The following is a 13,433-nucleotide window of genomic DNA, read 5'->3' on the forward strand; positions in this document are numbered from 1 at the left end:
CAGTTGAGCTGTGAAGAAATATAATGACGACCCAATAAATAAGCAAAAATAACAGATGCCTAAGAAATTAAATATTTTTATTCAGGCACCTAAATATCTTTCTTTCTTTCTTTCTTTCTTTCTTTCTTTCTTTCTTTCTTTCTTTCTTTCTTTCTTTCTTTCTTTCTTTCTTTCTTTCTTTCTTTTTAATATATTCTTTTCCATGACTTTTTGTATGTTGACAAATGGTAGAGGAGACAAAGTGTGGATTTTAGGATTTAATCTACATTTCCTAAATCAACAAATTCTCAACTTTTCAGAGATTTGTGTCTATACAGTCTGGTGATTCTCAACCCTGACTGCACATTAGGAATTATCTGGGAGGTTTCAAGAACTCCTATGCCTGGACTCCACCCATTACAATGAATTTAAATAAGAATGGGGCGTGGGGGGGCTTGCTGGGCATTAGAATTGTTCTAAAAAGCTTCTCAGGTCCCCTAGTGTGCAGCCTGAGCTGAGGAGCACTCACAAGGAAGACGGTGTTGAGAAAAGGTGTGGGAGCTTCCAGGTTCAGCAGAGAACACTATGATCAGCTGGTGGGGTCTGCAGCAGATGGGACACAGGGACGGTTAGGGCGCCCGGGGCCGGGGGCTGTATTACAAACCATCGTCGTCAGTCCAGGTGAAGTGGAAACATTCAAACTCTGCAATCAGGCGGCTCTTGATTCTCTCCTGGCTCCGCCACCATGGCCCTCTTACCTGGGTAACGTCGGTCAGGTGATTAGCCCTCTTGTCATCAGAATCCTCATCCCAGAGAGCCCCTGTGCAAGATCTGTTGTGCGGATGGAGGCAGCACGTGCCGAGGACCTGGCACACGGGGGCTGCTTAATAGAGGGAAACGATCGGCATCTTCGCGGGCGCCCACATTTTCATTTTTGGCCACTTTCTGAGTTGCATTCTCTTATCCTGACAAAGAATACCAGAGGAGCTTTATGGGATGGGAGTAGCAGTATTTTTAAAACAAAAATGAATAACTGATAAAAAATGAATGGTATGGCCAAGGCAATTTTGTAAGCACATGATCCAGCTCAGGGTTCAGCAGATTAGTGCCTGTGGCCAAGTCTAACCAGGCCCGTTCATTTACTTGTTGCCTGTGGCTCTTTTCCCACGATGGAGATCATATGGCCCCTAAAGCCAAAAATATTTACTATCAGGTCCTTTACAGAAAAAGCGTGCTGACCATCAACCCTAGTTCATCAGTTCTCAGTGTGATCCCTCAGGGGGTCTGTGAGGTCAAAGTTATTTTCACAGTAACACTCACACATCATTGACCTTTTGCATTGCGTTGGTATTGGTGCTGGAAGGACGGAAGCGACGGTGGCTAAAGCTAATGCCTCAGCGCCCATCCAGACAATGGCCCCACAATGCACTCTGTGTCCTTTCCCGCCACACATTTGCAGGAAAAAGCAAACAAAAGCCAATTTTACTTAACTCTGGGTTTCTTAGCTTTGGCACCATTGACATTTTGAGCCAGACAACTCTTGGTTGTGGGGGGCCGTCCTGTGCCTTGTTATCCAACAAGGAGAAGTTTATCAGCTTCTCCGGCCTCCACTCACTCCATACTACCAGCCCTTTCTCCCATTCCCCAGCTGTGACGACCCAAAGTGTCTGTCGCGAGACACTTTTTTTTTTTTTAATTTTTCAGTTTCAACTTAATATATGTGACAATATATGGCATATTTGAGTAGCTATAACTCAGATAAACAAAAATTCTTTGGGGTCTTTTATCATTTTTAACTGAGTAAGGAGGTTCAGAGACCAAAAAGTTTGAGATCTGCTGCCTTATTTTATATTCACTGAGTATTTATGATGGTTATATCACCAAATCAAAAATAACGAAGTGATGAAAAACACGATGTAGAAACAAAAAGTACAAAAATATGTGTGTGGGTGGGTTTGGGTTTTTTGATGGGAGGGACTGCAGGTATCTCCAGTGACTACACAGCTTTAGAGACGAAAGGCATGTGTGACCTTAGGCAAGTTAGTCTTCTATTTGTGCCTCAGTTTCTTCCTTATAAAATAGCAGTGATCACAGTACTCACCTCGGAGTATTATTGAGAGGATTACATGAATAAACACATAAAAAGTGTATAGAATAGGCTTGGCACTTAGATTAAGTGTACTCTGTGGGTCAGCTATTATTATTTTTACAATAAATAATTTGTCAGAAGAGATGAGGTCAGGCCTGCAATTAGGACATACAGGTGCTGCTGACCTTACCCCCAGCGGAGTGATGGAAAGCAGAAAAAATGAAATCACTGGCTCCCCAGAGAGAAAATATCGCGGAGCCGAGAAAGAAATCAGAATCTCCTAACCCCCTTCTTACCCTAACACCACACTTTCTAATCCAAAATCACATCTGTTACCCCCGTAAGGTACATGGACGTGCTCCAAGGTTTCAAAACAAACGATGTGGGGTTGGCTTGGTTTCATATGTTAGCTCCAGAGCAGTTATAATTTTTCTTGTTCCCGCACTGTGATGAATTTTCCCTTCAGCTCAGTTTGGCTGCCAGAAAATCAGCCAGGATTGTGTTGGTTTCAACAGATACCCATTCAGTCACTCTCACCTTTAGGAAGACACAGGCTTTAAAGAATGGGCTGAGTTTTATAGTGAGAAGAATCCTTAATAAAACCATAGGGACACTTCTTGGATAAGCAAATGAGATATTTGTGACATAGCTTGAAAAAAATGCTAAAAATGAATCTGATTCTGAAGGTGAGGAAGGAAGGGACTTGAAATTTGACATTATGTTCTCATATCTTCCATCTCCCTGTATCCAGCAGGACAAGTTCTACTGTAATTGTTTTCTGTGGCCACTGAGAATGTCGAGTGTAGACTCTAAAACCCAGTTAAATCGGAGCATCACTGTCTCTGTGAGATCTGACTGCCCCACACTATTTAATGTTGACGCCCCCCCCCATGGGACACCCCAACCCGCTACGTTTTTCTTTGAGGCGTATTTCGTCATCCAACACATTATATGTTTTATATAAGTATTTTGTTTACTATCTGCTCGCCGCATTGTGATGCCGGAGGCTTTTATCCTTTTCCTTCAGTAACGTGTTCCTGGCTTCTGAAACAGAGCCTGGCACAGGGTAGGGACCCCCACATTCAGCTTTTGCTTTCAAACAGGGAATGGGAAATGTCCCTGTGATGCCTTGCATACTGTGAAGTCACACATGGAGACCGTGCATGAATGAAAGCATCTATGTTTTACAAAAAAACCTATTAGACTCCAGAGCATTTAACTGTCATTCTGCAACCTGCCAACTGTAGGAGCCAAAATATAAAGTGAGCTGTCAGGAACTTGTTCCAATGGTCTCTATTTTTTAGTCTTCTAATATTCTCACCCCTCAATGAATAAATGTCTCTTCAATTAGATGTCTCGCTCACAAAGTGAACCTCTTCCCATACACCCAGATGGAGCACTTTGACTTAGTGGTTCTTTAAAAATAATTATGAAGGGATTGATTGGCAGCTGCCTCCAGATCCCCAAGAGATGTGTTCCAGTACAATTGCACATGAAATCTTTGAAAACCTAGTTAAGTATTAAAGACTAGGGAACTTCACTGCTTAAATCTGTTCAGTAATAAATATTTCTTGTAAAGCACAAAATTCCTTTGCAACTACATATTTTATTTGTAAAGTCATATTTTGGCATATAAGTTTCATTTAAATTAGTGAATCAAGATTCATACGCTGGGTGTAGACTCTACAGGCTCAATTCTCTGCCAGGCTGGTGATTGATGTTGAGAAATAACCCCTTCAGGAGACTCGACTGGTATACATAACCATTAGGGAATTATGAATGGAAAGGGGGGATTGCAAGTCCCTCCGAGGCAGAGTCCACCTCTTATTCACCTTTGTCATCTAGAATCTAGCACAAGCATGTTTTAGGGATGCGATACCTACCTGGTGATTAAATTAAAGCATGAATACACAAATGATCAAATGCAATCAAGTACTCATGAGACTTTTTAAAAGTCTATAATGCAATGAAAATTTGGACCGCAAAGGTCATTAGGAATGGCTTTATGGAGGAGATAGGGTGGGAGTTATGTCTGGAAAGAAATTAGGGCTTCAAGTGCTACAACGGGTCAAAGGGAATATCTAGCTAGAAAAGTAATTTAGACCTATACACCTATCCATCAAAATGATTTTGAACATCAACATCTAGCATATATTTATTTATAATTATATGTATATTCTACTACATTACCATAATGAACAGTTTTTAAATACATTTAAAAAATAGGATTCTAAAGGAAGAATTAAAGATGAAATAAGCCATATTTTAAATTATCTTTATTAATTGTATATCATTATTTATATTGCATACAGATCATTATTTATATTGGGCATGGTCCAATTATCCTTTGATAATTTTGAATTTTTGGCTAACTTCCAGTCATGTTGGATGAAATCATGGTGCCTCCTGGCTCATGAAGAGATAGATATAGGAGACCTATATCTAGACGTTTACTTGTTACTCATTCATGCCTGCATTGTTCATATTGTCCTTTATCTTCCATTTCTCTGAAGGAACCTATTTAACCTACTTGTGAGCATTAACTTGGTCAAAGGTAGATAATATGGTCCACTCACTTGACCAGGCACATGGAATCTGTAACATGTTGAATGATGCTTAAAACGAAGAAACAAGTGAGAATACCCTGTGGAGAGGAGGTAAACCTTGCACACCATGGCCCTGTCTGACAGAAGGATGGATCAAGGGGGCCACTGACCAGCCACATCCTTGCAGGCAGAGTTATTGAGTCACAGTCATGGAGACTGGCCTGAGGAGGACACAAAATTGGGAAGAGTAGATGCCTGGGGTCAGATCTCTAATGGTAGTTGAGAGGTTATGACCTGACAAGATAGGCATATGAGACTGTGTATTTTTAAGAAAGGAATAATGGGGGAAAGGTTTTCATTTAAAAAAAAAAAAGGTTCTAAAAATCAGGAGAAAAGTTAAACTCTCAAGCCAATTCAGAGGCACCGTGAATGAGACATTATTTAGCTTTCCCCAGCTCTCCCAGTTCCCCATAGAATTGTCATCTGTTGGTCAGGGGACTATGTTTTTCTTTTAAAACACAGATTTTTGTTTTTCATTATTCTTTTGTTCCCCTCCAGCTTTAATTGATGTGTAATTGACTAGTAAAATCTTAAGATATTTAAAAAGTACAATGTGGTGATTTGATACACATATTCATCACGGGATGATTCCTCTACATTGAGTTGGTTGATGTATCCATCACCACACATATTTACCTTTTCTGGGCAGTGGGGGCGAATGGGGAGGGGTGCTGCAGGTAAACGAGAACATTTAAGTTCTCCTCTCAGCAAATTTCAATCATACAATACAGTGTTATCAACTATAGTCACCATGTTATACGTGACCTTATGCAACTTACAGCTGACAGTAAGCTTGTACCCTTTGCACAGCCTCTCTTTATTTCTCCCACCCATCCCTGTCCCCTAGTCCCTGTTTATATGAGATCAACTTTAACTTTTTTTTTTTTTAGTTTCCACATATAGATGATACCACAAGGTACTTATCTTTCTCTGTCTGGCTCATTTCACTTAGCTTAATCCTCTAGGTTCATCCATGTTGTTGCAAACGACAAGATTTCCTTCTCTTTTTTTGTGACATAATTGTGGATGAGTAGTATTCTAATGGAATACTACATTTTCTTTGTCCATTCATCCTTTTATGGACACATTGGCAGTTTCCATGTCTTGGCTAGTATGAACAATGCCACTATGAACATGGCAGTGAAGAAATCTCTTTGGGATGATTTTGTTCCCTTTGGATAAATATCTCGAAGTAGGATTGCTGGCCATATGGTAGTTATATTTTTTCATTTCTTGAGGAACCTCCATACTGTTTCCCATTGTGGCTGCACCAATTTACGTTCCCACCAACAGTGCACACTGTTTTTCATCGTTCTTGTCAGGAGAGAGCCAGAAGCTGCCTGCCATTCCTGGTGAGTCAGTTGGCCAACATGGAACATTCGTTTCATCATATTCTCCTGCTGGAGATCAAGAGCATCACCGATACTTTCTCCTCCATCCTGGGCCCTCAAAGCAGAGATATCTTCCGCATGAGCAACAGCTTCACCACTGTTGCCAGGCTCCTAACCCAACAACTGGAAACTGCCAAGGCCAGGAGCAACAGGTAAGCAGGAGTTCCTGTGTACCTCAGGGGTGTCATAAACCCATGGAGGTGTAGTGCAGACAGTAGGCACTCAACTCCCCAAAGAAAACCAAACCCACTATCTCAGTGCAGAGTAACCTCAGAATAAATTATGGCATTTGCCAGAATTTTTTCTAAATCAGTGAAATCCAGAATGTAACCAAAAAATTTCTAAAAAGTGCACAAAATGTGGTAAAGGAATAAGAAGTGGTACAAATCATGCTTATATCCCTCACTTATTTAGTCAACAAGCGCTTAGCAATTGCTTACTCTGTATCAGGAATTCTGCTAGCAGCTAGACATAGAGAGGGAGAAAAAACATATTCCTTGTACCCAAAGAGCCCACTGTCTAATAGAGGCAATAAATTACTTGAGTGGGTAATTAGAGAAGAGTGTGAAAGTCATGCTTAATCAAGATCCTGCCGAGGAGTCTGGGAATATAGAGGTAGGGATATCTATTTCTGCATGGAATGAAGAGGAATAGGAGACTTAGATCAGGGAAGGTTCTCAGAAGAGATGATATTTTGAACCAAATCCTAGGCTCCCTTCTGGGCAGCAGTGAAAGAGCACAACACTTTCTAGAAACAGACGTCATTTTATATGGGTAGGGTGTGTGTTAGAAGGAGAGCAACACTAGGTAATGCCAGTGAGGCAGTAGGCAGGGACCACATGACGGTGGGCTTGACACCTTCCCAAGGAATCTGGAATTTACTCTATAGGCTCTGAAGAGTCGCTGTAGGGGTTCGTACATGACAAAGTATTATTAGAATCCATGTTTCAGGAAACTCACTCTGATTCCAGTAGAGAGAATGTCTCAGGAAGAGGCAGGCTGATGCCAAGTCCAGTGAGGGAAGGCCAGAAGAGTGTCCGTGGGTATTGCCATAGGGAAACTACTGAAGGTTGTGGTGAATGAACTGGAAGTGGTATGGCTGGGAAGAAAACAATACCTGGGGTTGAAGGGAGAGAGTGGATACAGTACCTCAAACTGGCCAAAGTTTGTGGCAGAACTTTGTTTAAAAAAAATAAAGATCATGCAAGACTGAGGGACGGGTTCTATCTTATTTTGCTGTATTTTGAATAGGGAAGCACTTGGAAAGTTTTATAACTCTTAGAAGTCAAAAAACAATTTCAAATATGTGCTCTCACTTGATCCTCATGACCACTCCACAAGGTAAGAAAGGCAGGTGTCATTATTCCCATTTTACCAAAGTAAGAATACAGGGGCCGAGGTGAGTTAAATGTCTTCCCAAGGTGAAACAGTGACTAGGTGACAGAGGACAGACTGAAACCTTATCTTCACACTGTGCACTGCGGGGTGTTCAGTTCTAGAGAAGGGGCAGAGCCCATTTGAGACTAGTGTCAGATTTTGTGAGTTTTGGGGATATCAAATGGTGCATACCATTTCCAGGGTGTGTTAAGGATTCCCAGAACATAAGAAGCCATCTGGACAAAACAGTGAACATTTAATCATCAGGGTCCACTTTATGTCCAGCTTGGCACAGAGTCTGGAGGTTCCAAGGGACCTAAGACACCATCCCTGCCCTCAAGGGACTCACAGTCAGGTATGTGAAGGGGTTTTGGTAGACGTGCATACAACGGCTGTGGAGCATGAGAGATGTACCAACAGCCAGGAAATTATAGCATGTTTTACAGAGAGGGTGAAATTTAAGTTCATCCCATATTTACTGAGCAGCTTCACGGGCCAGGCATTTCTCTAGGTACTAGAGTAAGCTGCAGAGGATGAATGAGAGCTCTTCAGATAAGGGTAGAAAGGATGCTTCAAATAGAGAGAACAGCAGGTGCAAAGTCAGAGGGGTTGAGAGTGTACGACCCAAACTAAGGAAAAGCAATCGATTCCTGGTGGTTGGAGCAAGTGCCTCAGGGCAGGGTGGGGGAGTAAGCCAAAATGTTGGGGCAGAGACAGATTATCAGAGGCTTTTACATGCTGGGTCAGGAAGTGAGGGGTTTGTCTCTTAAGCAATAAGTAGCCTTGGAAAGATTAAGATTTTAATCCAGGGAATGGTCACAGCTCCTAACAGAGTACTTACCCGATAGGCACTTCAGTCTTCGCTGGAGGACCAGGTAAACGAGGAAGAGGCTAAGGACAGAGCACTGAGTAGATGTGGCCGGAGCAGCAGGATGGCAAGAGAGCGACCCGATAGTTTCTATCATTGGATCCTTGACAACAGGCTGTTTCAACTGTGAGGGGTGCTGGGCTAAATCAGGAGCGGAGGACCCAAGAAGTCAGGATATGTCATTTCAATGAGGAGAGCACAAAGTTATGGGGAGCTGATCACCGACAGGAGGTAGGGTGAGAAGAAGGGGACGATTGTGGATAAGACCCAGAGACGCATAGTTTGAGCGACTGAATGCTCGTGGAAGATGATGCTAATAACCATGAAAAGAGGAGCGGGAGGGGAGCCCAAATGGCAGCATGTCTTAGTCCACTACGCACAGAGAATATTATCTAACCAATAGGGTCATCAAAATCAACAATAGCTACTCACCCAAAGAGGACTGCTCACAAGTGCCCTTTTTTCTCTCAACACCGTAGTTTTACTGTATGTTGGCAAATTGAACACCAATAAAAAATAAATTTATTATTAAAAAAAACCCACACACACCGTAGTTCTAATCTGTTGTTGGATGGCTCAATATATATAAAGGCCTATAGCTCAGGGTTTCTAATGTTGGTACCATTGAAATTTAGGCTAGTTAATCCTTGCTTATGGGGCTGTTTCTGTGCCTTATAGAATATTTGCCAGAATCCCTGGGTCCTACCTCCCCCTCGGTTGTGGCGACCAAAAATGTATCCAGACATTGCCGAATGTCCCCTGAGAGACAAAAGTCGCTCACAGTTGAGAACTACTGCCATATACGTATGGTATTCAAAAACAGCCTTCTCACAGACCCATGACCTGCCTAGCAACAGCCCAAACACAGCAGTATCCGAGAAACCCAAGGCCAGCGTCATGAAGGGGTGATTTGTCACTTGTGTGCAAGTACGAAGTCACTGTTGACCGATTTTCATGATGTGGTCTTAGCCACTTGGTCTAGAGCCTCTGCCGCAGGTGTCTGGGGCAGCCGTTTTGTATCCTGTGCATGGCCAGCCTGCTTATTTCTTCCTCCAGCGAGGAGCGGCATGTGTATCAGATGTGAAAGCTTAGGCACGTGTACTGGCCGGTGTCCTGCACGCTCTCTATCGCCTGTACAAGTGCAAAGTTGCAAGAGGCCATTTGGCATCTGCAAGAGCATATATGAGAAAAATATTTGCATAAGGGAAAAACATGTTACACAAGGGTGTTGCGTTGGGCATTCTAACAAGAAAACGGATCCTTAATAAGGAGGCCCAATCTAGTTAGCAACGAACAATTTCCCCCACGAAAAAGAAGAATTTAGGAGCTACGTACCTAGGAGGAAAAAATAAGATTTTACTATTAAAATATGAATCCGAAAATATAAAATAAAATAATAAAATAATAAAATAAAATAAAATATGAATCTGTAGGTATGAGAATGCATTTAAGTTTCTCCTCCTTTTATTATTTTTCTGGGGAAAACACATACACAGAGAGAGAAGTCAAACGTGAAGCGATAAAAATGTCACCACTCCCCTCACGTACCGCCACCAGCACCACCATCCCTACTTCGTCAACATTTCTCAATTCAAAATACTCACTTTGCCAGTGTTCAACACTCACTGTCAATCTCCTAATTGACTGTAATTATTCAGTGGGAACCTCAAGATGCTGGTGTAGACAGCCAGCCTTTTGTATTAGCCGTTCATCCTCTCTGGGAGGGTTGCTAAGGCTTCTCTCCCAACATCTTTTTCCTGAATAGCCTTCATTGTGACCACTTAGCTTCAGTCATTTTAATCTGTGTTCCCCAAAGAAGAAAGGTCTACACTTTCGTCTAAAGCACCCAGCAAAGTGTGATCCTTACAATTAGAAGGGAAATGAATAAATGAAGAGAGTTCGAAAGAAAATTAAAGACGATAAAAATCCAAAACAGATGTCATCTAATTTACAAATCTGACATAGCCCAGCAGGCCAGACTTTAGACTTCAGGCCAAAAATACAAGTTTATCAGAAGAAAAAACAATTAGCATCCTAGAGAGAATGAAAACTTGAAGCAGACAGGAGCCTTCCTTGTGCCAAGCCATTCTGAATTAATTGAGTGAGTTTTATTAGATGCACCAGGTAACGCATTTGCGCTTTTCTCGTCCCTGTGTTTTAGAAAAGAATGTGTGTATCTAAACAATAAGCCAACAGGAGCTAAACAACAGGACAGCCAAGCAAAGCATTTAGATACCGAAACTAATTCTGGAGAAGCAAAAAGAGGTAACGGCAGCTGGGGATTAGAAAGGAAGGTGACAAGATCAGGAGAAAGAGCTATACCTTTCCAAATCGCGGGAGCCCTAAGTAGCCTTCTGGGCAGCCGCTAATCCCTGAACCTTATGCCAACCAGGACCCAAGGGAAGCTGGGGAAGGAGAGGGTGGGCTCCTGGCTGAGCATTCACAGGGTCCTCCGACTAGGAGGCACCTTTGCCATGCATGAGGCTCCAGGGAGACTGCTAATCAGGCACCCTCAAATTTGGGGACAGTTTGTCACAGGTGGTCTTAGCAGGTGGTTAGGCTCGGGCCGCAGCTGAGGATGGAAACTGTGAAAAGAAACAGGGGTTGGAAAAAAAAAAGAAAAAAGAAACAGGGGTTGGAAAAAAAAAAAGAAAAAAGAAACAGGGGTTGGGGAGGCACCTGAGTGGCTCAGTCAGTTAAGGATCTGCCTTTGGCTCAGGTCACGATTGTGGGGTCCTGGGATCGAGCCCCGCATCGGGCTCTGCACTCGCCAAGGAGCCTGCTGCTCCCTCTCCTGCTGCCCTTCCCCACTCTTTCTCTCTCTTTCAAATAAATAAAAATCTTTAATAGAAAAAGAGAAAAAAAAAAAAGAAATGGGTTGAGGGGATCAATAAGGGAAATGAGAAGAGACAGGAAGAAAGGATGGTCATGGGAAAGGGCCTAGGGAAAGCAGAGGACGAGGAGGAAGGGCACCTGCACGCAGCCCCAATCCCAGGCCCGGGTGGGGTACATGGGTGTCGGGTTTTACGACTCCCTCTGATCCAGCTTTTGAACCCTAGCCAAAGCCATCAAGTCATGGAGGGGGCGGGTGTGGAGTTGCTTTTAAGAAAAGTTTTAGCACAAAGCATGTGGTTTAAGCTTTCCCGAACCTCTGGCTTGTGTAAGTGGGTGGTATGTTCTTGGTTGTTTTGGTGGTAACGGTGGTAGTAGCGGCGAGATTTTGTGTTTAATTCTTTGTTTTTAAGAATCAAGCCCGGAGGTGGGGGTGGGGGAGAATGAAAGGTAAATTTTGGTCAAAACAAAAGGGGAGGTATAAACCTGATTTTGGTATAAATGGCAAGAGATGACACGGTGGAGAGAAGACAGTGGAACCACAGTATGTCAGGGAGGAGGAAGGGAAGACAGAGTGAGCAGGTTATGTTCATAAGGAACGACGCCAGGAAATCTGTCCTCCCTGGAGTGGCCCCACAGTTGTGGTTCATCCTAAATTTCATGCCATAAACATCAAAGAAATGCATCGCGAAGGGAGACCCAGGGATTTGGGTCGGCGCGTGGCCCTAATGTGTAGCCACGCAACACGGCCCGCAAAGACCCTTTTCAAACCTTTTGCTACTCGTGTTCCCGAGGTCCCACCTCGACGTCCCGGGGATCGCATCACAGCCCACCCCTGCTGTGACACAGCCCCTGGAGGCACGGCCCACCTCAACGCGGGGTCGAGGGTGATGGCTTTGTACTGAGTCCACAACAGAAATTGCAGAGAGTGGGGGGGCCAAGCTCTTTACGGCTTTGCACAACGGGCTGTCATCTGTAGGCCCGACCACGCCGGTGACCAGCGCCTACCGCTCGGTAGACGTCGTGCCAACGGCTCCCAACTGTGTCGCGTGGTGTAACCCCCACAGCGACGACGTCTTCCCATGAGTATTAGGACTACAGAGGCTTCCCATTCCAGTATGATGGGGTCAACCTCGTAGGCAGGAGGGAATAACGGAGAATTCTCCGTGGAGGGGGGCACGTGACGAGGTGGGCACTGGGTGTTACGCTATATGTTGGCAAGTGGAACTTCAGTAAAAACAAGCAAATAAATAACAAATAAAGGAGAATTCTCTCTCCGATCCCACTGCCCTCTAGGTCCAAGGGACTTCTGGGAGGGGCAATGGTGCCAATGCCCCGACGTCGGCTCATAGAATTTCCTTTTGTTTCTTCCTTCGGTCCAGTCCAGTAGACTGCAAATGTTAGTGTGGACGAGATCTCCGTGCTCCCAGTACTGCGTGGACGATACAAAGGAAGCTTGCAGAAATGTCAAGGGTCCCTTTCGCCTTCTCCTCCCCAAAGCGATACCTCCCTAAGCCTTATCCCTGTCTTCTAGAACGCCGTCCTCCTCCCTCTTTTCCCTTTGAAGGCTTCCCTTCTCGAAGTCTCCATTCTGAGGTGTTCCCCACCAACCCCTGCCGGCTGCGGCCTTCTCTCCCCTGAGCTCCTACATCCATCCTGCCTTTCCACCCCTCTGCACCCACAGTCCTGCCCTCAAGGGTTAGGGGTCTCCCTGGCTGCCCCTCTGGCCTCCCCCAGACTCGAGACAGCTCATATCCACAGCCTATGCTCCATGGAAGGAAAATAGAGTCTTAAAAACGCTCCTAAGAGTTCCCACTTTTTGGGAGGGGGAGGCAAGATGTGTTTATACAAAGAGGAATTGATTCTTTGAGAGCAACTGTTGGCTCAGGGACTATGAGGAGATTCGGGATCGTAATTAGAAACATGTGATGTTCTGGTCAGCGTTGCCCCCTGCTTAGGGAAAGCTGAATGCAATTTTGCCCCACCAAGGTAACCAGAGTTTTAATTAAAAAAAAAAAAAAAAAAAAAAAAAAAAAAAACAAGGACATCTCTTCAATCTAGAGAGTTCTACGCTGGTCACTCGTATAAAAAGTGAGTTGTAGCAGCTATTTGCGGCAGTAGCCGTGGCTGTTTGGTGACTCCGTACAGAGGGAAGGGAGGGCCTTGGGGTTTTTCTGCCCCTCTGCTCACCGAGGAGATTAAGCCCGACATGTGGTACCATTTATTTGCCATGTGTTGTTCATTTACTCCACCATTTGTCCTTCCTTAAAGCAGCATTTATGGCGATGCGA

At 43.9% G+C, this 13,433-nt stretch overlaps 1 protein-coding gene across 3 annotated transcripts in view; it reads left to right on the forward strand.

The window, feature by feature from the left end:
- Positions 1-13,433, forward strand: part of VEPH1 (ventricular zone expressed PH domain containing 1) — a 222,416-nt gene that overhangs the window by 88,752 nt on the left and 120,231 nt on the right. For 2 of the 3 annotated variants that reach the window (XM_072792150.1, XM_072792149.1), the window contains exon 7: positions 5,997-6,217. In XM_072792150.1, coding sequence (XP_072648251.1) covers positions 5,997-6,217 — 221 coding nt within the window. Of the gene's footprint in view, positions 1-5,996; positions 6,218-8,290; positions 8,814-13,433 lie in introns of those variants that run through there. The other variant, XM_072792151.1, reaches the window with a different exon arrangement.

Source organism: Canis lupus, chromosome 22 (genome assembly GCF_048164855.1).
Source record: "Canis lupus baileyi chromosome 22, mCanLup2.hap1, whole genome shotgun sequence".
NCBI classification, from domain to species: domain Eukaryota; kingdom Metazoa; phylum Chordata; class Mammalia; order Carnivora; family Canidae; genus Canis; species Canis lupus.